Below are 25,648 nucleotides of genomic sequence, written 5' to 3' on the forward strand. Positions count from 1 at the left end.
TAAATAAAAACATTGTCCAACTAATTACAAAAATATCTCCACACACTCCTCACCGGATGACTTTTTTTTTTTTTTTTTATCCCCGAGGAGTGGAGTGGAGTGTACGCATGTGGATAAAGCAGGTTCTTGAGGTAAAAAAAAAAAAATATATAAAAAATGAACTTTTCTCATATATATGCTAATGAGTGAAGGAACGTCGGCTTCTCGGCAGAGTTCGGAGGCTTTTCAGTGTCGTTTATTGAAGCTCTGAGATTACTACACGCTTCCACATTAAACTCAGCACCGGCTATCTGTGTGGGCGAGCGACATTTATTGAGAGTGTGTGTGTGTGTGTGTGTGTGTGTGTGCACCCAAGGATAACTCAGTAATCAGTAATACTAATAATGAACCGTTTCTTTAAAGCACACGTGTGGTGTTCAAGCTTGTGATTAGCACATAATAAAGGTTTATGGTTAACGTCACGTGGCAAACGTCGCACGCGTCCTTCCAGACGAACGCACATTAAACTGTATACACAGCATATTCATCAAACCAAGCGGATTCAAAATGGCCGCCGCTGGAGTTTTCTGCTGATGTACTATTGTTCAGGGTTTGTTTTTTTTTTTTATACAGTAGATAATAAAACTAAAGAACGTTCAAAACGAACGAAAGATTCGGTGTAAGCGCCGAGCGCTTTCAAGATGCTGATTTGTCGCTAAGATGTTTTTGAGTTTGTTTTAGCAACGTTAGCTTTGCAGCTCCAAATCTGAAGGAGAAAAAGTCAGACACCGATCTTAATAGTACAAAATAATTCGCAGTGTTTGTGTTTTCAGCACGTGAGGTTTAATAATAGACTTTTATTCATTATTACTAGTTGAATGTATTTTTCATGAGTTTTTATAATAGATTTTGAACTATAGTGGTTTAGATTTAATCGAATAATTGCATAGCATTTCCCCCCATCATAATAATTCAGCAGTGTTTATTGTTTTTCCGTGTAAGCATTAGTTCACAGGGTCGTTCTCTGGGTTCTGACTTCCAGCACTCAGGATGTGTTAATCTTTTGCTAAGTTCAAACAGAGCGTTGCTCTACTGTGTCCAACACGTTTACCAGACGTTTCCACAACCTATGAACAACCCGCTCTTGTCGCGCTCTTGAGTCTTGAAAGTCAAAAACTCTCTGACGAGTTCAAGGGTTGCGGGGGAAAAATGGCAGACTCCATGAGGGTTTGGTTAGCGCTCGGCGCTCGGTAGAATCACGGTGTGTTGTAGTCTTCTGGAGCGTTTTCTTCCTGATTTACCGACACTTCTGAGAGAAATGTCAGTGTTCCTAATAATTTGGTCTGGTTTCTGTTGTCACGCTATGTTTACAGTGTCTGTACTGAGCTAATGAAATCTTTATACTCAGTCCTCAGCTAGATTAGGCTTGCGTCTGTGTTAACCATTTCCATGATCCCTGAATGGCTCGTAGAACACTTTTGGATGAGTCATTGTGACCACCCTGACCTACACGCTTGGAAGTGTTTTCCTCCTCACATACCACAGCAATGGGGCAACGATTACAATTTCTATTTATTCAAAAGTGACACGTTGTGTTTTTTTAAATCCATTTATAGTTACACTTAATGTTGTGGAAACAAGTTAGTTCCCATTCTCACTTACGTTATGGCAGCTATAAACAATCATTCCCTCATCTGCCCTCTCTATTTTACCACTCTATTTTATCTCTCTATTTTACCACTCTATTTTACCTCTTTATTTTATCTCTTTATTTTTCCTCTCTATTTTACCTCTTTATTTTTCCTCTCTATTTTTCCTCTCTATTTTTCCTCTCTATTTTCCCTCTCAATTTTATCTCTTTATTTTTCCTCTCTATTTTACCACTCTATTTTCCCTCTATATTTTAACTCTCTAGTTTACCGCTGTATTTTACCAAAAATAGAGAAAATAGAGAGGGGAAAATAGAGAGGGAAAATAAAGATTTTTTTACCTTTCTATTTTACCTCTCTATTTTACTACTCTATTTTACCACTCTATTTTACCTCTCTATTTTACCACTCTATTTTATCTCTCTATTTTACCTCTCTGTTTTACCACTCTATTTTACCACTCTATTTTACCTCTCTATTTTACCACTCTGTTTTACCTCTATATTTTACCTCTCTATTTTCCCTCTCTATTTTAACTCTCTATTTTACCACTGTATTTTATCTCTATTTTTCCTCTCTATTTTACCTCTCTATTTTACCACTCTATTTTACCACTCTGTTTTACCACTCTATTTTACCACTCTATTTTACCACTCTATTTTACCTCTCTATTTTACCACTCTGTTTTACCTCTATATTTTACCTCTCTATTTTACCACTCTGTTTTACCTCTATATTTTAACTCTCTATTTTACCACTGTATTTTATCTCTTTATTTTTCCTCTCTATTTTAACACTCTATTTTACCACTCTATTTTAACTCTCTATTTTACCACTCTATTTTACCACTCTGTTTTACCACTCTGTTTTACCACTCTATTTTACCACTCTATTTTACCTCTCTATTTTACCACTCTGTTTTACCTCTATATTTTAACTCTCTATTTTACCACTGTATTTTATCTCTTTATTTTTCCTCTCTATTTTATCACTCTATTTTACCACTCTATTTTACCTCTCTATTTTATCTCTCTATTTTACCACTCTATTTTACCACTCTATTTTACCTCTCTATTTTATCTCTCTATTTTACCACTCTATTTTATCTCTCTATTTGACCACTCTATTTTAAAACTCTATTTTACCTCTCTATTTTCCCTCTCTATTTTCCCTCTCTATTTTATCTCTTTATTTTCCCTCTCTATTTTGTCTCTTTATTTTACCTCTCTATTTTCCCTCTCTATTTTATCTCTTTATTTTCCCTCTCTATTTTATCTCTTTATTTTACCTCTCTATTTTACCTCTCTATTTTCCCGCTCTATTTTTAAGTCCCTCCAGGATTCCATGAATTTGCGATCGCAGAATTAACGAAAAACCTCCACGATATTCAGTGGAGCTTGTGATTTTTCAAAATTCGCGCAGATCTTTCCACAGGTTCGGGATGAGACGCGTCATGTGACGTCATCACGACGCTCGTTCATCCAAGCGCTCTTCGTTTCACGTACATCAAACACGAGTAGAGCTAAAAGGTCTTATTTACCACCAAACATCGCTGCGAAAGAGAACAATTTTGTGCGATTGTGATTTCGCCGATTCAGCAATTTTCTGCCAAAAAGCACAAAGTTGCATCGCAAATTTTGAAAAAAGTCCCTGCGGAATTGAGCGTTTTTTCTGCCGCAACGATCACAAAGAAACCCCCGTGTGAAATCCTTTACGCAGCTGGTCGCGTTATTGAGAAATCACAAAGAAGCGTGAAGTCCTCAGTCGTGAAGATGTCGTTAAGTTACAGCTTTACCTCTGACTCCTTCCATAAATACCCGTGTCTTTACAGAAAGCGGCACCGTCTCAGCGGTGACACACGTTTGTGCCGGGCGTCCGCTGTACAGTCCTCGTCTCAGTGGAAATGATAACGTGTAGGAGCGACACTTTCTGACCAATCAGAATGGGGAATTCTACAGCGCTGTGGTGTTTCAAGGCCTGGATGTCTATCGTAATGACTAGAGTGGTGTATTTTTCAATAGGGAATTCCTTTGAATTGGACATTCGATGTCGCACAGAGCGATTTGTTTCTCGTAGTCATGACCCTGGCTCACTTCTGACCTCCAGGTTTTTTTGAGTGCGTGGTTCTCAGGGCTGGATAAGCGAATGGCGTACGATGGCACAGCGAGCTCTCCGGCTGACTGCTTTGCATTCTCAGAAGAAACTCCCTGTGGAAACGCAGCTGAAGGTGGTGTTTATTTACAAGCGGCGATACCTCCCGGGTGGCTCGGGTAGCCGAAGCGATACATCCGTGTTTTTGTTTTGTTTTTTAGCATAGAAATAGAGAACCATTCGGCGAGGAGCATGCGGGCGATGGGACAGCCGAGACGCTGAGACCTCGACGAAGTGCAGAAAAGAGCAGCAGAGGTCCTCAGAGGCTTCCTGAGAGAGAATGCCACGGAGAACAACTCGTTACCTGTCGAGGGAACAATCGCAGACGGTTCGAGTGTCGCTGAGAGAAATGGGCCAGTTATGTGAAACTCCAGAGAGAGAGAGAGAGAGAGAGAGAGAGAGAGAATCCCATCAGACGCCACTATGGCTGCGTCTGTTCGCTTAACAATGACACCTAAGAGGTGTTATACACACCCAATACACACACACACACACACACACACACACACACACACACACACGCTTACACACACTCACACGTGCACCTCATCATAACGCATGCATCTGTGCACTCACTCATACAGATATACTCTCTCTCTCGTATGTGCAAACCTATGGGTCAAAGATCAAAAGTATTGGCACTGTCACACAGCGTTTGTTTAATGACAACAAAACAATCTACCTCTTTTTTTAAAATATATAATTTAAAAATCATTAAATGTATAAATGTGGAAAAAAAAACACACACACAAACACACAAAAACACACACACACACACACACACACACACACACACACACACACACACACACACACACACACACACAAACCCAAAACATAACAAAATGTACAGCCAGGTCTGAAATGTATTTTTATTTCTGTGTGTAGCCGTTAAAAAGTGATGTTAAGGCCAATGTCTGTTTTCAACACCCCACATACTCCATTCAACCTGGAGCTCGCCCTGTGTGTGTGTGTGTGTGTGTGTGTGTGTGTGTGTGTGTGTGTCTGTGTGTGTGTGTGTTTTGTCAGCTCTGAGAAAATTGAATGAAACAGAAAGCTGATGAAAGACACAACACATGGAGAGTGGGTGATTTGAGCCGTCTGTCTGAAACGACATTCTGAAAAGTGTTTAAGTGCAGAGAGAGATTATTCACAGATCATTCACAGATCATTCACAGATCATTCACAGATCATTCACAGATTATTCACAGATCATTCACAGATTATTCACAGATCATTCACAGATTATTCACAGATCATTGACAGATTATTCACAAATCATTCACAGATTATTCACAGATTATTCACAGATCATTCACAGATTATTCACAGATCATTCACAGATTATTCACAGATCATTGACAGATTATTCACAAATCATTCACAGATTATTCACAGATCATTCACAGATCATTCACAGATTATTCACAAATCATTCACAGATTATTCACAGATCATTCACAGATCATTCACAGATTATTCACAGATTATTCACAAATCACAGATTATTCACAAATCACAGATTATTCACAGATCATTCACAGATTATTCACAAATCACAGATTATTCACAGATCATTCACAGATTATTCACAGATTATTCACAAATCACAGATTATTCATAGATCATTCACAGATTATTCACAAATCATTCACAGATTATTCACAGATTATTCACAAATCACAGATTATTCACAAATCACAGATTATTCACAGATCATTCACAGATTATTCACAAATCATTCACAGATTATTCACAGATTATTCACAAATCACAGATTATTCACAAATCATTCACAGATTATTCACAGATCATTCACAGATCATTCACAGATTATTCACAGATTATTCACAAATCACAGATTATTCACAAATCACAGATTATTCACAGATCATTCACAGATTATTCACAGATTATTCACAGATTATTCACAAATCACAGATTATTCACAGATCATTCACAGATTATTCACAGATTATTCACAGATTATTCACAAATCACAGATTATTCACAGATCATTCACAGATTATTCACAGATTATTCACAAATCACAGATTATTCACAGATCATTCACAGATTATTCACAGATTATTCACAGATTATTCACAAATCACAGATTATTCACAGATCATTCACAGATTATTCACAAATCATTCACAGATTATTCACAGATTATTCACAAATCACAGATTATTCACAAATCATTCACAGATTATTCACAGATCATTCACAGATCATTCACAGATTATTCACAGATTATTCACAAATCACAGATTATTCACAAATCACAGATTATTCACAGATCATTCACAGATTATTCACAGATTATTCACAGATTATTCACAAATCACAGATTATTCACAGATCATTCACAGATTATTCACAGATTATTCACAAATCACAGATTATTCACAAATCACAGATTATTCACAGATCATTCACAGATTATTCACAAATCATTCACAGATTATTCACAGATTATTCACAAATCACAGATTATTCACAAATCATTCACAGATTATTCACAGATCATTCACAGATCATTCACAGATTATTCACAGATTATTCACAAATCACAGATTATTCACAAATCACAGATTATTCACAGATCATTCACAGATTATTCACAGATTATTCACAGATTATTCACAAATCACAGATTATTCACAGATTATTCACAGATTATTCACAGATTATTCACAAATCACAGATTATTCACAGATCATTCACAGATTATTCACAGATCATTCACAGATTATTCACAGATTATTCACAAATCACAGATTATTCATAGATCATTCACAGATTATTCACAAATCATTCACAGATTATTCACAGATTATTCACAAATCACAGATTATTCACAGATTATTCACAGATCATTCACAGATTATTCACAGATTATTCACAAATCACAGATTATTCACAAATCACAGATTATTCACAGATTATTCGCAGATCATTCACAGATCATTCACAGATTATTCACAAATCATTCACAGATTATTCACAGATTATTCACAAATCACAGATTATTCACAGATTATTCGCAGATCATTCACAGATCATTCACAGATTATTCACAAATCACAGATTATTCACAAATCACAGATTATTCACAGATTATTCACAAATCATTCACAGATTATTCACAGATTATTCACAAATCACAGATTATTCACAAATCACAGATTATTCACAGATTATTCACAGATTATTCACAAATCATTCACAGATTATTCACAGATTATTCACAAATCATTCACATATTATTCACAGATTATTCACAAATCACAGATTATTCACAAATCACATATTATTCACAGATCATTCACAGATCATTCACAGATTATTCACAGATCATTCACAGATCATTCACAGATTTTCCAGAATTATGGACGTTCCCAAAGCACAAGGCGAAATATAAAATCCAGGTAAAGTCCCTCAGACACTCTCAGAAGTCACAGAAATCTTAAAATCTATTTTTTTTCTTTATTTGTAGTCTTTTCTGCTATTTATATATCTCTTTATCTGTATATTTCTGGATATTATAATAGGAATATATTTTGTTTTCTGTGAATTAATATATCTGATATGTCTTTAAATCACCTTCAAGCCATTGTCTATTCTTATTTCACTGATAAAGCACTTTCATCTGGTGATAAAATGATTGGATAATTAGATGAGTAGATAAGTTCTGAAAGCTGCCCTAATATTCTTAAAATGTACTATGAATAAACAAATAAATAATGTTCTATTTGAATATTGTCATGAAATTTAATTATATAAACACTCACTTGTCATTTCAATTCAGCACTTTGAGCTGATAATAAAATTATTATTATTATTATTATTATTATTATTATTATTATTATTATTATTAGCCAAGTTGCATGTTCTGAAAGCTGCCCTAACATTTAAAAAAATGTACCAGGACAAACCAAGCAAACAAACAAATAAACAAATGAATGAAAGAATAAATAATGTTATTATTTTAATCCTATGTCGTTAAATTAAATGACATTAGAGCTGTCAGTGTTTCTGTACTAAGAGCAGAATGAATAAAGATTAACACGCTATTTTTGTTATTATTTTTTTGTTTATTATGTTGTGTTTGTGATACGATATAAACACTTTTTAAAAATTCATTTACTACTTATTTTCTGTTCTCTCTCTCTCGTTACCTTTCCAATCACATTTGTGAGTGAAGTTTGCTTCAGTAATCACTCCTAGCCCTCCCACCTGCGTACCAGCAGGAGTGGGCGTGGCGCAATCGCGAAACCCCGCCTTGTGGGCGTGTTATATGCAAATCCGGGGACGGCATCCACCTGCCGAGGCGCTTCCTGCAGCAGTCAGAGAGAGGCGAGACTCCGGAGAGCTCCACTGCGCGCTTTCCTTCTCATTCTGCCCCGGATCTGGATCAACCTGCTCCTGAGGAGCTTTCCAGCTCAGTGTGTCAGGAACATCAGGACTATAAACACGGAGAGAGATACACACACACACACACACACACACCCCGCGCTGTGGATTGTGCGCCCGGATTGGCGTGTTTTTTTTTTGTTTTATTATTATTATTATTATTATTATTATTATTATTATTCCTAAGAGGAGTGAGGATTTCTACTCCAGACCTGTCAGGTAAGATCTCACGGCGTTTTCTGGATCTCTCCACGCTTTCTCTGCTCCATTTAAGAACAATTCGGATTTCTAGGATTCTTTCCTTTCCTCATGTTTAGTGTCTGCGTTGTGAAAAAAATAAACAAAAGTGAGTTGCAAGTTTATAATAAAGGCCTTAACACGGCAGATTGATCATTCATTACTGATATTCATCTTAATTAGAGAGAAAAGTCGCTCTTTAACAGAAACACATCATGCACTTGACAGGAAGCAGAACAACAAGCTCCAGGTCCGCGCGCGCGAGCTCTGTGCGTAAAGCTGGACTTCATCTTGTTTATCTGTTTATTAGAAAGTTTATTTAAAAAAACAAAAAAAGTATTTGTGTTGGAAAGTTTAAACTGTATTTTATTTTATCTGCTTACTAATTATTATTATTATTTTTTTTGCATATGTGTATATGGTCTGTAAATATAGGTAATAATATATAATATTGCGCGCGCGTGATACCCGACCCCTTGATTCAGAGGGGGCTCTCAATTTTCTATATATGTGTGCATGCATTTATTTATTTATTTTGCATAAGAAGCAGCCAGGGCCCTTTTCGGGTGCAAATAAAATAAAATAATAATCCTTATGACCGCAGTACAGATTTATTTTATAAGCACAATCCACTTTTCAAGTTTAAATAACACTATTAATATTTTTTATTGACCCGGTTTGAGCTTTGTATTGCAGTTACACCGTGCTAACATTTTGTATCGTTCCATATTAGCAGCACCTTTGTTTCTAATTTAGAATGCAGTTTTATTTCAATTAAGTTTGACGTTATTTAATGAGCCTTAAATTCAACACAACAAATTAAACTGGGCAAGTGAATTCAGTTTATAATGATGACAGTACTGATATATATATGTATATATATATATATATATATATATATATATATATATATATATATATATATAAATAAAAATAAAAAAGTGTTGACCTATGTAAAGACATCTGAAAAATAAATAAATAAAATAAAAATAATAACCTCCAAGCCCTTGACTTTGCTGCTCGGACCTCTTCCCGTCCCTGGACCCCCCTGTCCCGCTCATAATCAGCACGAATGAATCCTCTGATATGAGAGAAGCCCTGCTTCAATAACTCAGGAAACCTCAGTGTTGATTTAAAACTCTGACAGTGTTACTGTGTGGTTCATTTGTGTTTCGGTTGGTTTTTGGTGTATATGGCAACCTGGTCACAGTGTATTTAGTGTACAGGATTAGTGGATGTTGTAAGTGCTGGTGTGTAATTCAGTTTAAAGCCTGACACTCATCACCCACCGAGTCTGTGAGCTTTAACATTCGCACTGTGGATCTTTACAGCCGTCTTTAAAGCCGTGTTTACCTTCTGATCTTCAAATATCACATATTTTACTCTATAACAGTCTATAACACTCTGTAACACTCTGTAACAGTCTATAACACTCTATAACACTCTATAACACTCTAACCCTCTATAACAGTCTATAACACTCTGTAAGTCTATAACACCCTATAACACTCTATAACAGTCTATAACACTCTGTAACAGTCTATAACACTCTATAACACTCTATAACACTCTAACCCTCTATAACAGTCTATAACACTCTGTAAGTCTATAACACCCTATAACACTCTATAACACTCTATAACAGTCTATAACACTCTGTAATACTCTATAACAGTCTATAACACTCTAACCCTCTATAACAGTCTATAACACTCTGTAACACTCTGTAACACTCTATAACACTCTATAACAGTCTATAACACTCTATAACACTCTGTAACACTCTAACCCTCTATAACAGTCTATAACACTCTATAACACTTTGTAACACTCTAACCCTCTATAACAGTCTATACCACTCTGTAACACTCTGTAACACTCTATAACACTCTGTAAGACTCTAACCCTCTATAACAGTCTATAACACTCTATAACACTCTGTAACACTCTAACCCTCTATAACAGTCTATACCACTCTGTAACCCTCTAACCCTCTATAACAGTCTATAACACTCTGTAACACTCTAACCCTCCATAATAGTCTATAACACTCTATAACACTCTGTAACACTCTATAACAGTCTATAACACTCTGTAACACTCTATAACAGTCTATAACACTCTGTAACACTCCAACCCTCTATAACAGTCTGTAACACTCTGTAACACTCTGTAACACTCTATAACAGTCTATAACACTCTATAACACTTTGTAACACTCTAACCCTCTATAACAGTCTATACCACTCTGTAACACTCTAACAGTCTATAACACTCTATAACACTATGTAACACTCTAACCCTCTATAACAGTCTATACCACTCTGTAACACTCTGTAACACTCTATAACAGTCTATACCACTCTGTAACACTCTGTATCACTCTAACCCTCTATAAAAGTCTATAACACTCTGTAACACTCTGTAACAGTCTATAACACTCTATAACAGTATGTAGCACTTTGTAACACTCTATAACACTCTGTAACACTAACACTCTATAACAGTCTGTAACACTCTGTAACACTCTATAACACTCTAACACTCTATAACAGTCTATAACAGTCTGTAGCACTCTATAACACTCTATAACAGTATGTAACACTCTATAACATACTGTAACACTCTATAACACTCTATAACCCTCTGTAACAGTATGTAACACTCTAACAGTCTGTAACACTGTATAACAGTCTGTAACACTCTGTAAAGATCTATACTACTCTGTAACAATCTATATGGGTTTACAACAGCCTATAACAGCCTGTAGCAGGCTTTAACTGTTTATGACAATTTATAACCATCTGTAACAGTCTGTAGCTGCCTATATCAGTCTATACACTCTATAATAGTCTATAACTAAATCTGTAGAGGACTATACATGTCTATAAAAGTTTTTAGCAGTCTATAATGGTATATAATTGTCTAGAACTCTATAACTGTCTGTAAATGTCTATAATTGTCTGTAACAGGCTGTAACAATCTGCAACTGTCTATCAGTCTATATCTATATCTGGAGCAGTCTGTAAGTGTCTATAACAGTCTGTAGTATACTATAAACATCTGAAATCTCAGGTGTTAAACTGACAGACTCCGGGTTTCTTACCTCTCTCTCTCTCTCTCTCTCTCTCTCTCTCTCTCTGTTGTGGCGATGGTGTATAATTGTTGTTTAGTTTTCTCTTGCTTGCGTGAAGAAGGTGGCTGTGCATTGGGATAAACACTGCAACACTTAACAAATTGCTCGCAAATAGTTGAGGTTTGAACAGCTGCTTCCACTCTGCTCTTACTCTCTCGTTCGCTCTGCCAGGACACCGTTTTGGACTCCATTCGACTGAAGATGCTCGCCATGCTGACAGGTAGTGGCTTTGGGGAATTGCACTAGGGTTGCCAGGTCTTTGTGAGAGGGAAAAAACCTGGCCACACCCGGAAACTTGAATCCGAAACGAAGCGCCGACTGTGTTTACAGGATGCAAGCAGATTGGGAATACGAGTCCTGGGATGAACACAGGACAGTCTTTACGATCACAGCAGCAGCTCTTGTGAGATTATCCTCATGCGAGTCCAGAAAGAAACAATTAGAACTTCTGCAAAATGCTAATAAACTCACTACGCTAGCTGATTTGTGCGTCGATGTCCGTCAGGTAGACAATGACAAAAACTCAGCTCTATACGTGACTCGTTTATAAACCTGTGTGCTGAGACGAAACCTTTGTTTTTTTTTTTTTATGATGGTGATGAGACAAACTCATATCAGTGTGACTGACTCTGTAACGCGCTGCACTTTTGGTGGCCGCTTTAATAGGAACAGCTGTACATGTGCTTATTTGTGCAGTCAGCCATGTATGTAGCATAAAATCGTGGAGATTTTAGGTCAGTTGATGTTCAGAGCAAACATCAGAACAGGGTTAGAAACGTTACTGGATCCAGTTGGGCTGGTTTGAGTATTTTAGAAACCACACAACATGTCCAATCTTGAAGTGGAAACCCACATCGGGTTCCGCTCCTGTCAGACAAGAACAGGAATCTGAGGCTACAGAGGGCACGGTTAAAGATTGGTAGAGGACCACGTGACGTTTGATGTGAACGTTACATTAGCCGAAGCTCTTGATCTGCATTGCACTACTGCTTCGTGATTGGCTGACATCGATGTTTCTAATAAAGTGTCCAGTGGGTACATATGTGCTGCTGTTTGCAAGTTTATATTTAATCATTTTTATTTACTATATGAAAGCTTAAGGTTGATTATTAACCTTAAATTATGCGGATCAATATTTACAATATTATAATTATTTTCCTGCCTTACCTAATTCGTTTATATTCATAGATCCTCAATAATAACAATAATAATAGTAATAATAATAATAAAACCCTCTCTAGAGCATTCTGTCATTAAACTCCTCGTAACTCGATGGCAGTTTCCGTCAGAGGGAATGAAAAAGTATAGATTTTTATCGATTTTTTTCCCCACATAAGATGGATTTATTGCAGATTATTATTGTCGGGCACCTACATCTGATCGGGTCCCAAGAAAACATTCAGAGAGGACAAAACTGCGATTCAGCTTTGCACTTATTACAGTAAAGTTGTTTTTTTTTAATTATATATAAATCCATGTTATTTTGAAGAGACTTTATTTTTTGCAAGAGCAGGACATTGATTGATTTACAGAGAAACTCGAGGGGGAAAAACAGCAGAGTATATAGTGAAGCGTCGAAAAAGCTCAGAAGTCGCTCCAAAACAGTTAAGTTTCTGGAGACATGGAAGGATTCTGTCCTTTCAGCAGCTGTTCCAGCGGTTTAACGACTTCAGCTGAGGGTTGTGACAGCGTGTCTTCTGTTTTGGTTTAAAGTCTTGCTCCACATGTCCCGTATTTGAGTTGGACCCAAACGGCCATGTTTTCAGCTCCAATTTGATGTCCTGCATATCCATTAAATGAAAATGAAAGTGTGTGTGTGTGTGTGTGTGTGTGTGTGTGTGTGCAATACTATAGCATGGTCCTAGGATTGCAAGTTAGGAGAAACTCACGACTTGCATGGGTTTGGTTGGGAACATATCACCGTTCTTACATCTTGGGTGTTTTTTGTTTCCCCCCTCCAGTATTCCTGGAAGCTTCTGGAGCTGAAACCGGTGCACGATGCTTTCAGACAGGTTCCGGTTGTTCCGGATTCTCCTTGTTCTGCTTGTTCTGCCGGTTCCGATCTCGGCCAGCGACGCTCTCTCCGCGCCTCGGGTCTACCTCTCCTTTAAAGGTAAGCGATCGATGTTGTTCTCCCTTCTATCGCTCCAGTAATCCGTTCCCGCTTCTCGTGCGCTCGGCTTGCGGTTCTGTCTCTTCGTGTTTTTGAGGAAAAGAACCTCCTGGTAGACCTTTTTTTTGGGGGGGGGGGGGGATTTTGATCAGGGTCGTGACTGAGCTTTTGATTTTCTAAACGTCGGAGACTCGCTTTGCGAGGAACGTTTGGGAGTACGGTGGACGACGTCGTGCGGGTGAGAGTAAGCAGATCTGAATCGCGCGGTTCAACAGCTTGGCACGCGCTCTTCCCGACCAGCTGCTTCTACTTGCACGCTGTGTCGGCGTAATTAAAAACACAAACGAAGGGAAACCACCAACAACATCTGAACCCAACTTTGACAAAGAGCAGAAAACTTACCCGAGCTGCTTGCGTGGATTCATCCTCGGATGCTTTCTCCTTTTTAAGGGCAAAATTTCCTAAAATAATCACACCCGTGCACTTCTGTTTGTCGTTATTGTCGTTACGCCAGGTCAGCACCACGCGAAGATCCATAAAAACCCTGTCTCTATGAATCGTTTCCCTTGATTAGGCCGGCCTGTCTCCGGGGAACTGAAGGTATTTTCTAGACTCTAAATTGTCTAGGGCAGTGAAGCGAATCACAAAGCTCCAGGTCCATGCTGGAGTTGATCAGCCCTGTGATTAGCCTGCGCAGCCGAGGGAGAAGTCTGTTCGCCTGATCTCCAGCCCTTCCTCGCAGTCGAGTTAATTGTGTGGGCCGGCGCAGTTCATTATCGAGGTCCTTTTTTTTTCTTTATCAGCGTTAATCAAGACGGATTTAACGCGCCACCGAGTGCATATGGTGCTGGCTGTTCCTGCAAACTCGACTCATTTTCCCCCGTGGCGGATTTTTTCTCTCCCCCCTGCTGATCGATACCCACCTGAGTTTGTGCTCTCCGAAGCAGAGAAGGGAAATCGGAACTCGTTGAATAAGCATCTCAGGGAGGGCAGTGTCGATCTAGGACCAGCTCGACCGTGTCCGACCATGTAACGGTGTTTACGTGAGTTAGGATGCAGAAACTTTCTTTCACATGCTCAGGGTTTTCTCCTGCGTTTGAACGGATCCCTGGTGTGTTCTGCTCCTCTGTACAGTTCTTTAGGGAAGTGGGAACACGGGAATCACACTCGGGTCCGAGAGCGCCTTTTGATCCGTTTCCAAGTCAGAGAAAGTGATTTGATTCTGAATCGACCAGACTGCAGAAAGTGAATCAAACATGCTGTGCGCCTCGGGTTGCGGAGGCATTTCGGGTTGCGGCGTTTCGGGTTGCGGTGTTTCGGGTTGCGGCGGCGTTTCGGGTTGCGGCGGCATTTTGGGTTGCGGCGTTTCGGGTTGCGGTGTTTCGGGTTGCGGCGGCATTTCGGGTTGTGGCGTTTCGGGTTGCGGTGTTCCGGGTTGCGGCGGCGTTTGGGGTTGCGGCGGCGTTTGGGGTTGCGGCGGCGTTTCGGGTTGCAGGCTGAGCTCCGATGCACAACCTGAGCTGACAGAGCTGAAGTGCTGCAGCAATGCCATGTGTTCTGGAGATTTGGGCTGACGAATAAAAAGAGAAAATAAACACAGGATTTTTAATAAACTGGTTATTTATATAATTATCCAATAACTTATTTATCGCTAGCTCCATGTTCCCTGTGCTCGGTACACGCTTAAGGTTTGTTTGTCGTTTTCTTTTTTCTTTTTTTTTAAAATATCTTTTATATCTTTTTATATATACACGTCTTTTTGGTCTGTTTACTTATGCTCAATGTGAAAACAAAGCAAACCAAATAGCAAATGAACCAAAAGTGTTCATCTCACCCTGATTCTGACTCAACTCTGGTTATATCTGCGATATATAATATGATATGAACGCGTGACCCGTCGTACGATCTATGATTAGACAAATCCCGAAAACTCTTTGGACTCGGGGGTCCAATGCTTTCGGGTTGGTCTCCATTTTGTAGTTAAAGAGCCGGAAGCTGGTATGTTGATTACCTGTCTGTTCCTGCAGCAGGATTCGGTGATCTTCTGCCAGCTGCAGATCTACAGAAGCGTATTTTTAGCTGGCGTCAGATTGATTTTTGGCGAGCGACTGCAAACTTCATCAACGGACAGCACCTGCAGCTCATCGTGCTGTTTTTTTTCTTCTTCTAAACCTACTTGAAAGCTAATTAACGCGCGATTAATCACAGAAGGTTATTGCCATTCTGATGAGCTGTAATTTCTGACTAACCACAGTTTAATCACGGCTGCTTATTTTACTTTCTAAAACGGTAGTGTCTTGGCAACGCCTCTGACGGCTGACTGATTAGCTGCAGCGCTTTCTTTCTGCTCGCAGTGGTTCTGGACAGATATATATATATATTTTTTTTTCTTGTCATTTTAGTGTCCGTTTTTTTCTTCTTCAATGTCTCCCTCCTGAGAGAGGGACGTTATGCTGATATCCTCCGTCCCGTAAGACGAGGGGGGCCGGTCCGAGCAGACGAAACCACTTCCCAAATCGATTGGCTCGCTCTGTCAGGGGGTTCAGGATTCACGACCCCTTCACGTGAGGGACGCCCGGCTTCCCGGTCCAGCAGAGACGCCCCGCTCTGAGAGTTAATCAGGAACACCTTAATTGTTCTTTGAGTTTTGCGACTTCCTTCCCCTTGTGTTGCAGCTCGTCAAAATCCATCCCTGGGGTAGGGTAGTTTGGGGTGGTGGTGGTGGGAGGGTTGAAGGTCCTGAGCAGGGGACCTAAATCAAAGACAGCTGTGTAGCGTACGGCGTCTCATTTAGTCTGGAATGATGGATCAGATGTCAGATCTGTGTGGAAATCCAAAAAAGATACAACTTTCCAAGCTTTTGTGTTGTCCTTATTCCAGCGTCCGAGTGTATACGAATAGCAAGTATGCGACGTGTACGCTTTCATTTAAAAAGGCTCTTCGAGGGTTCTTTGGCTTGTTAAGCGGGCTTATATTTCGAAACGAGCTCTTACTGGTTCCCTGAGAGCGAAACGTCGACTTCCAGTTGGCCTAACGGGTCTTCGTTTCTTTTTCGATTATCCTTTGTGACATCAAAACTACGACGTCTGGGTCGTAAGTGGAAGAGGATCAGCACATACACACGTACACTCGCGCAGCTAGCGCCGAGCCCAGTCGCCAGCGGCCCTCTGGGGGGTTCTGACCCTTTCCCCTCATGTTTAGACTGGGCTAATCATTAAATCCGGCCTCTTAAGCTGATCTGAGACAAGCTTCAGGAGTGCTCTCTCGTAAAGCTTTAGTTTGAGATCCTGGATCTGTTGTGTTAAAGGGAAGGAAGAAAATGTGGACATTTACAGTGTTTAACCTGGAGGGGGGTGGAGACGGCACGAAGTCGTATACTGTTACGATACGACACGCATGACCTCGGAGCTCCCGTCTCTGTTTTATACATTTTACATGAACTCAAAATCGACCTTTTGTTGTTGTTGTTTTTTTGTTTTTTGTTAAGGCCACTTAAAAGGTTAAACCTTAATTCCTATCAAAACATTTGACAGCTGATCATGAGGCTCGCTCCGTTCTCAGGCTGCCTCAGGGGGTAAAAAACCCATTTTGATATGACAATAGATTTCCCCATCCGTCCCTGCAGATTACAGCTTTTCATACTGCGGCTTGTGATGCTGATTAAAACAGAAAAAGGATGAAAGAAAAAGGAGGGTTTTATTGGATTGTTAGCCAAAGCCTGTTTCCCCAGGAGCGGCTCACTGGCCAGGGTTTTAATCTGGTGGAATCGTTCTTTCCGTGCTAATCCATGCTGATCATTTTAATCTGCTCGAAATCCCAAACCCAACAAAACAGTTTGGAATTTTATGAGGGACAAAATAATAATAATAATAATAAAAAAGGTCAGGACTGATTTTCCGAACAGAAGAGAACGGAATGTCGTACCTGCAGGTCCTAACCGTGAAATGTTCACAAATCACGACCCTGAGGAACTTGTCCGGAGTGGCCTGTTTCCAGGAAGAGATGCATAATTTACTCCTGCATTACACTTGGATAGAAGGAGATTTGGAAGATTCCTGGTATCTCGGACCATTTGAGGTTTACATTTGAGGCTTTTCCCGGTCAGAATTGAACCATAGATAAATTCAATTTGAGGAAATAGTCCGTCTTCTTTTCCAGTTCTTGGATGTTCCTCCATCTTCACTCAACGAGCGCTCAAAGCTGATTGACCAGCTGACCTACACGACCTTTAAACGCCTCTCTCAGCCCCGTGACTGCATTAACGTACCTTCACCGTGAAATCATTTTGTATTATAGGTATGCTAATTATACCTATGCTAACTACCTGCCAGTTCTGATAAAGGGTGTGATGGTCCACACCCTTTATCTCACCCCGAGGGTTTGAGGCTCTGGTTTGAGGGTTTAAAAAACTACAAAAAACAAACCGGTGTGTAGCTGTTTAATAAGTAAACAGGTTCGTCATTTACCGATGAACAGGCTGGAACTCTGACTAACGCAAAGCAGTTCGTGGCAACGGATGCTCGTTACTCCAGAGGAAGTGAGTGATTTGAGCTCTTTAGGTGCCAGGATGATGAGAACGGAAAGCTGTACGGATTAGAGAACGGGTTGGAGATGTGGGTCAGCAGCGGCTCGGCACAAAGACATGCCATTGGCTGACATCGGGACATGAGAGATTCCCATTGTGTCCTGTTACAGAATGTAAAATGAGGGGCAGTAGCTCTGAACTTTCCCAGAGAGTCACTGTTGGTTCCTAACTCTCAAGTTCTTGATTTAATACTTGTTGTTTTTTTTTTTTACTTCACAAGATCATTGGTGTCTTTTGTTAACGAGTCATTAGTTCTCTCAGACCCAATTTGTGACTAAATATCAAGGGAGATATATATATATATATATATATACTTTGGTGCCCTTCCAAACAACTTGTGGTGATGTAGGTGACTTCAGATTGTAGTTTTGGAGACTTTCTGACCCCAAGACGCAACAAACTTCTGCAATTCTCCAGCTGTGATCCTTGGAGATGTTTTATCCACTCGAACCGTCCTCCTCACAGTGCGTTGAGACGATACAGACACACGTCCAATTCCAGGTCGATTCATAACATTTCCAGTCGACTGGAACTTCTTCATTATCGCCCTGATGGTGGAAATGGGCGTTTTCAATGCTTGTGCTATTTTCTTATAGCCACGCCCCATTGTGTGAAGCTCAACAACCTTTTGCCGCACATCACAGCTGTATTCCTCGCTCTTACCCATCGTTATGCATGACTAAGGGAATTTGGCCTGTGTGTAACCTCATATTTATACCCCTGTGAAACAGGAAGTCATGGTTGAACAATTTCCTGTTCCAAGTCACACAGGTGTACTAAAAAGTTTTTGAATATCAATGGGAACATAATTCAAATATAATTTTCTCATATGAATTCATAGGGGTGCCAATAATCGTTATATTTAACAAAAAATATAGAATTTTTTTTCGGATGAACCTGTGTGTTGTTTGCGATTGTTTGATATCCATGAGAGCAGAGAATTTTTGTGATTGGAGATCGGTTCGGGTTCCTGAGCTCGGGTCACTGTCTATGTGGAGTTTCGTATGTTCTCCCTGTGTCCGCGTGGGTTTCCTCCAGTTTCTCCGGTTTCCTCCCACGTATCAAAAACATCCTGGTAGCTGGATTGCTCACGTTATATCGTCCCTAGGTCTGAACGAGTGTGCGCGTGATGGACTGGCGTCCCACCCAGGGTGTATTGCCTCCTCGCGCCCAGGGTTCCCAGGATACACTCCGGATCCTCTGTGAAGTTGAACAAACTACTTGTTGTTATTGGTTTTCAGAGCATAAATCAAAGGTTCTCTGGTTTTCTGTGGTCCAGTTTGGGAATCCCTTATTTATTTATTTTTTGAGAAATCCTAAAGAGACGACTGAGTGGATCCTCCTGTAGATCTCGCCACGCTCATTCCTGCTAATGCTCAAGCGATTAGATTGATTCAGGTTCGCACGCTGAAAGTACGAGGCACGAATACGCCATGTGACGTGTGCGACCGTACACACTTGCTCTGAGCCGAGTTTGTAAGGAACAAACTGTCGGGAACACCCTCACAGGGGTTAACCGTAAACGGACTGGGATGACAGGAACCTGGAAGAGGATTCGAGTGGCCAGTTTTGTATGCAGGGAGCTCACTGAGTCAACTTGGAGAGAGATCCGGAGCGAGGGAGAGAAAATCGGGTCCTCTCTTTCACCTGTCTCGCACTCGGTGTCCTAACGTACGTCTCGATATTACAGTTTTGGTAATGTTTAAGCGATTATCAGTCGTCCGAGCACAAAGAGTTCAGTGTGTGTCCTGAGCAGGAGGATACATTAGCGCACTCAGGGAGCAGATCAATCTCCTGCTCGAATGACTCGGGGTTTATGTGAAGCGGCGAGCGACTTTGCCGGCGAGTGTATCCTGTTACGTTTCAGAGCTGCTGTGAAAGCACCCGGTCTGAAAGTTTGTCCTCAGATGGGACGGCCCGTGGGTTTTCACTAGGTATGGGGGGAAATCCAAGTAGATAGTTCAGCCATGATGATGCAAATGCAGTTGACCGTGGGCGGATGCTAATGGAGAGCTTTCATGGCCTGCTACCTTTCTTTCGTTGTTGGCAGATGTGGCTCTTTGTATCCTCAGAGCGGTGGGGTTCTGAGTAGGAAGCGTGGTATTGATATGCGATTACCAGACTCACTCGCAGATATCCTTCCCTTAGACTGATCTAGTCCCCTTCTATTTAGTTAGAACCGATATGCCAATAACAGCAAGAAGTTATTTTTTTTTAAAATGTTCTTCTACCACAGCAATCTGCCAGTACTTACAATTATTCATGAATTTTTATCTCTTTATGGTTACTTTTAAATGTTGTGGAATGTCCACGAAACAAGTTTGTTCCCGTTATCGCTCACGTTCTAAAGTTTCCCTTTGACCGTTATAAAGCACTGATACTGGACGCTCCTTCACTGTGTCTCCTTGTAGAAAACGTCACCATATCGAAGACTCGATGATGATTCCACATGTTTTGCTTTTGTGGTTAAATAATAATTTCTCGCAGGATGATGTCCTGAGCTGGCATGTGTGTTATGAGTGGAATTGGTTTGTAATACAGAGCATAATGAACGGAGTGGTGGGGGGTGGGGGTGAGTGGGTGGGGGGGTGGGGGGTGGGGGGTAGGTCAGTCCTGCTATAGGATGTGGTTTTATGGGGAATGGATTATCCATGACTCGGTCTAGCTTCTGGTTTTCTTTTTGTTAATAACGTACACACTTAATCACTCAGTCAGTGGGGAGGCGTTTTTGTTAGATGGCAGGATTCCAGTTAGAGGGTGTGTGTGTGTGAGTGTGTGTGTGTGTGTGTGTTTTCCGGATTACGGTTTAGCACTAACATACCGAATTGGATAGAATGCCTCACTGTCCCGTCAACACGTACACACGTAGGACTAGCCTCCGAAACGATTTGCTGCGTGCCAGAGTGAGAGTTCCTTAGTAAGTGTGTACCCCGGAAATGGCATACGCTACATGTTGAACATCCCATTCAAGATGTATTTCCCCTTTGCTGTTACGGTATAATGCGCTCCACTCTTCTGGGAAGGATTTCCAGTAGATTTTGGGGCGTGGCTGTGGGGATTTGTGTTCATTCAGCTACAAGAGCATTAGTGAGGTCAGGCACTGATGTTGGGTGAGGAGGCTCCGGTTCCAGTTCCTCCCAAAGGTGTTCGGTGGGGTTGAGGTCAAGGTTCTGTGCAGGACACTCGAGATCTTCCAGTGCAACCTTAACACACCGTGTCTTCATAGATCTCGCTTCGTGCACAGGGTTTGCGGTCATGCCGGAACAGGTTTGTACCGCTTAGTTCCAGCGAAGGGAATTTGTAACGCTTCCGACTTTGTTTGGGGAAGAACCACATAGGTGGACAGGTGTCCACATACTTTTGGCCATATAGTGTATTTCACCTGCAGAACGGGTCAGAATGTTCATTACATCCCCTGTGTTACTCTCTCCTGAATCGGTGAAGAAGTAAATGAGATATAATCGTAGTCAAAAAGGAAGGAACTAGGCACGGAACAGAGGTTCGAGAGCAGGATTCTTTGGCGATGCGGGAGAAAAGCGCGCAGGTCTGAGGTTCACACGGGCTTTGATGTGTTTTGAAGATGTTCTCAGCGGGACAGGGAAGTTCCTCAGAAGATGAAGCAGCACCGCATTGAGTGAACGCATCTGAGCTTGAAGCTCTCAACCGAGCTGAAGGCACTTGGGTGGCCTGCATTTGTCATTCGCAAGTGTGTGTGTGTGTGTGTGTGAAGAACCAGATGGGGAGTTCTGCCAGGATTTATGGAGCATTTGTACACATCTACATCCGGACGCTACGAGAAGGATGTTATGGTGAACACCTGGCTGAAATGAACTTCACTGTCGCTTCCTTTTTCTTTCCTCGTCTTTCCTTTGCCTTCAGTTCCATTCCTCTCTTTTCCTTTCCTTTCCCCTTTGACGTACTCTAGTTGGTCCAGAGGCAGAAACCGAAGGTGCTTGAGATGATCCTCCACCTCCACCACCAATGGCTTGAGGAAAAGCAGCAGAACCGACCGCCTCATCTGGATTCGGGTTCCACGCTCCTTCAGGATCCGGCAGTGGCGAGCGAGACGGAAATCGGTCCTCCCTGTGGACGTCCATCACTTATGGAGCCGCGCTGGTCCATCTGCTTCCAGCGTTAGAGCTCGCTGGTGAAAAACACCTCATTAATCACGCGCATGACATTCACGTTCTCGTCCCGTTATCCCCGTTCTGTCTTTAACACGCCTTTGTTAATTATTCAAACAAAAGACAGACGAATATTCCTCTACACCCCTACTGTTTTCCCCTGTTCCTCTGGAGATATCGAACTCCGGTAAGAGGCGTGGCCTAATGTTTAAAGGCAGAGTTGTATATGAATTGTATTATTGAGTCAAAGGTAATACTTTCTGGAACCTGCTGTTTAATGGAAGCTGAACGAGATGCATATGTGAACATTTATGTCTGCATGCTAAGCTAGCACGGCGGATGTACTGTCGGTCTTCCTTACTTGTCGGCTAGATCTAGAACGTGGTCCCGGGTGATCGATTGCGTTTGACGTGAAGGGAACGTTTGTGAACGTTTCATTTAACCCTAAGTTTTAAGTCGCTCCGGAATGTAAGGTAAACGCCCCGCTGTTGCTGAATTAACGAGTCACGGGGTGCGAAGTACAGATTCGTGCGCGTTAATAAAACGCATAACGCTGTGTGTGGGAATTAGCCTGTGGAGGTCTTCATGCCGATTTAAGGATTAATTCGTCGTTGACCCCGACATCGTTTCCATCTTTATAAACATCCAGGGGCTCTGCCAGTCACGGGACTGTTGTTATAGCTGTGGGTTATTACGCGGAGAAGTACACGTGAAAAAGAAAATGGAGAATGTTGAAAAAATGCGTCATCCGAGATAATTGAGGTGCAATTTCCAGTTTCGAAACAAAACAACACACATTTGTATGAAAAGGAAACACTTCTCTAAGTAGTCTCGGGGAAACAATACGTATATATATATATATATATATATATATATCTTAAGAATAATACTTGACTGTATTAAACGTAGCACTTCCTCGTCCTCTGGAGCGCTCGGGTCCTGAGAACGGCTGTAAAGTATGCGAGTGAAGATTCTCCCACATTGCAGAGGTTGCGGAGAGGTCGTGACCTCTGAGGGGAAAGGGGTCAAGAGCGGGCACTCCTCTCCACCTACCGGGCGCAAAACTTTTAATCAAGCGCCCGTCAATCACGCTGGAATTTCACTGCAAGCTTGCACAGATGGGATTCGGTTCCCTTTCTGGTGCTCTTGTGTGTGTGTGTGTGTGTGTGTGTGTTTCGCAGTGAGTAATACACTGTGTTCAGGTCACTGCTGGTGGAAACCGTCGTTCCAAATGATGCTTATCCGCCTGCGTGTTAAAAGTCTGCTGCGTTACGGCATTGCACGGTATTGCATCATGGAATCAGGATGCATTTGGGGCAGGATGTGTCTTTCTCAAACGCTTCAAATAAGAATAAAACCCCCGGCTGAAACGTTCGTACGTCGAGGTTCGGATTCGGAGCGTTATTATTTGCCGTCGTTATTATTCGAATTCTCCTCTTGGATGAATTTGGCGACGACGAGATGTTTTTCACGTCGTTAAAAAGTGACGCTTTTTATCCATTTATAGTTACGTTTAATGTTGCGGAACAGCCCTGAAACGAGTTCTGGCGTTAATAATAATAATAATAATAATAATAATAATAATAAAAAACAACAACAGCTAGTCACGTTACCAAGAAACCGCAACGTGTAAGACTTTCCTGTAAAGTCAAAGCTTTACGCGCTGACACTGGAGACTCCTTCCGTAAGTGCTGCATAAACACCTCCTCTCAGAACACCGGCGATTGCACGCGTTTTTTTTATCAGTTCATGTGAACGAGCTGTTGCTATAGAAATGATAACGTGTTTGGATGAGCGTGTTGATATAAACCTGTCAGAGCTGCTGCTCTAGGGAATTAATCAACACCTCCTGACCAATCAGATTCCCAGATCCCAGGGCTGGCGCGTTGTATGGAATGGTCACGTGTTCGATACGAGTCCTGAAAATAGGATCCTTGTTGTTTCTTATCGACATTCTTTCCATTCTTTCCGTTCCTTTTGCTCATCCCTCTCATCTCGTCGCTCCAGGCCGTCCGCGTTTGAAGTGGTCAGCGTCAGCGGTCAGTCCTCTTTCAGCTCGTCTCTTGTGGAGGGCCGGGCGGAGGAGTGTGTGCTGGAGTGGCACTCGGCTCGTCCGCTCGGCTCGTCCCCTCCGCCGCCTCTTTGATGCCTTTATTCGGCGCTGATGCTCATTCAGCCGTTAGTCGAGTGGGTGGTGATTGTTAAGAGGCTCTCAGAGAGGCGATGCCAGTCCTCCTGCCCACTCCCCGCCTCCCTGCCTCGCCCCCCTCCCCGGGGGGGGGGGGGGGGGGGGGGGGGGGGGTGGCCTCTTACTCCGCGCATCCTTTCAAGTGCGCTTCGAGGCGGGAGGAGGAAGAGCTGGAGCACGCACTGCCTTTCTCTTTTGTTTTAGTTGATGTTGTTGTTGGTGTCAGTGTCACTTGTAGAGGGTGAAAAGAGTGTGTAGGTTGATTCGCATTCATTCATTCACTCACTCACACACACACACACACACACACCAGCCTCCCATTCATTAAAGTTCATTCGCATTCCACTGGAGGCATTGAAGTTTTCTCATTCATGAAGCTTCAGCATCCTGTAGAGCTCAGCAGGACATGTATCCTTGTATGTAAATAAGCACACACACACACACACACACACACACACACACACACACATACAGATCTAATATAATACACAAAGACACACCCACACCCTAGGGTTTGTTTCAATCTCTGCATGGGAGACAGCCACCTTACTGCAACAAAAGACGTCACTGACATCGACTTTCCTACAGGAAATGGATTATATAAGGAGCGTCACGGTCATTTTGTCCGAGCGGATCTTTTGATCTGGGGCGTGCGAGTGTGCGAAGGACGTATATAGTGAGCACTCGTCCTGATCTCACCAGGTTTTTTCACCGAGAGTAAAATAAACTTTATTTACTTTTGCGGTCGTCTCAAATACAATAGAATGCAACACAGTGCAATAGTATACAAGCGTAGATAGGAGTGTGTGTGTGTGTGTGTGTGTGTGTGTGAGAGAGAGAGATCAAAGTAAGGTAGCTTCAGTAAGGTACACAGACATTATTAGGCAGATTGGCTCTTTTATAGTGTAAATGGTTTCTCGGGCAGCTGGTCTGTGACGTCCGTGTTGAACTCGTCCGCTCCCGTTTCCTCTCAGCCGCGGCGTAACGGACGCTTTATCGTCGCCTTGCGCGTTTGTCGTCTTTGGGTTTTTCCTCTCCGGCCCTACAGACATCCTGCTGCGTTTCCC

General features: G+C 41.5%; 1 protein-coding gene across 2 annotated transcripts in view; it reads left to right on the forward strand.

The window, feature by feature from the left end:
* Window positions 1-8,129: 8,129 nt before the first annotated feature.
* The window catches only part of sema3fb (sema domain, immunoglobulin domain (Ig), short basic domain, secreted, (semaphorin) 3Fb), a 64,997-nt gene continuing 47,478 nt past the window's right edge, over window positions 8,130-25,648 (forward strand). For both annotated transcript variants that reach the window (XM_017450716.3, XM_053674028.1), the window contains exons 1-2: window positions 8,130-8,417; window positions 13,533-13,684. In XM_017450716.3, coding sequence (XP_017306205.1) covers window positions 13,570-13,684 — 115 coding nt within the window. In that variant the 5' untranslated portion in view covers window positions 8,130-8,417; window positions 13,533-13,569. The remainder of the gene's footprint in view (window positions 8,418-13,532; window positions 13,685-25,648) is intronic.

Source organism: Ictalurus punctatus, chromosome 21, assembly GCF_001660625.3.
Source record: "Ictalurus punctatus breed USDA103 chromosome 21, Coco_2.0, whole genome shotgun sequence".
Taxonomy (NCBI): Eukaryota; Metazoa; Chordata; class Actinopteri; order Siluriformes; family Ictaluridae; genus Ictalurus; species Ictalurus punctatus.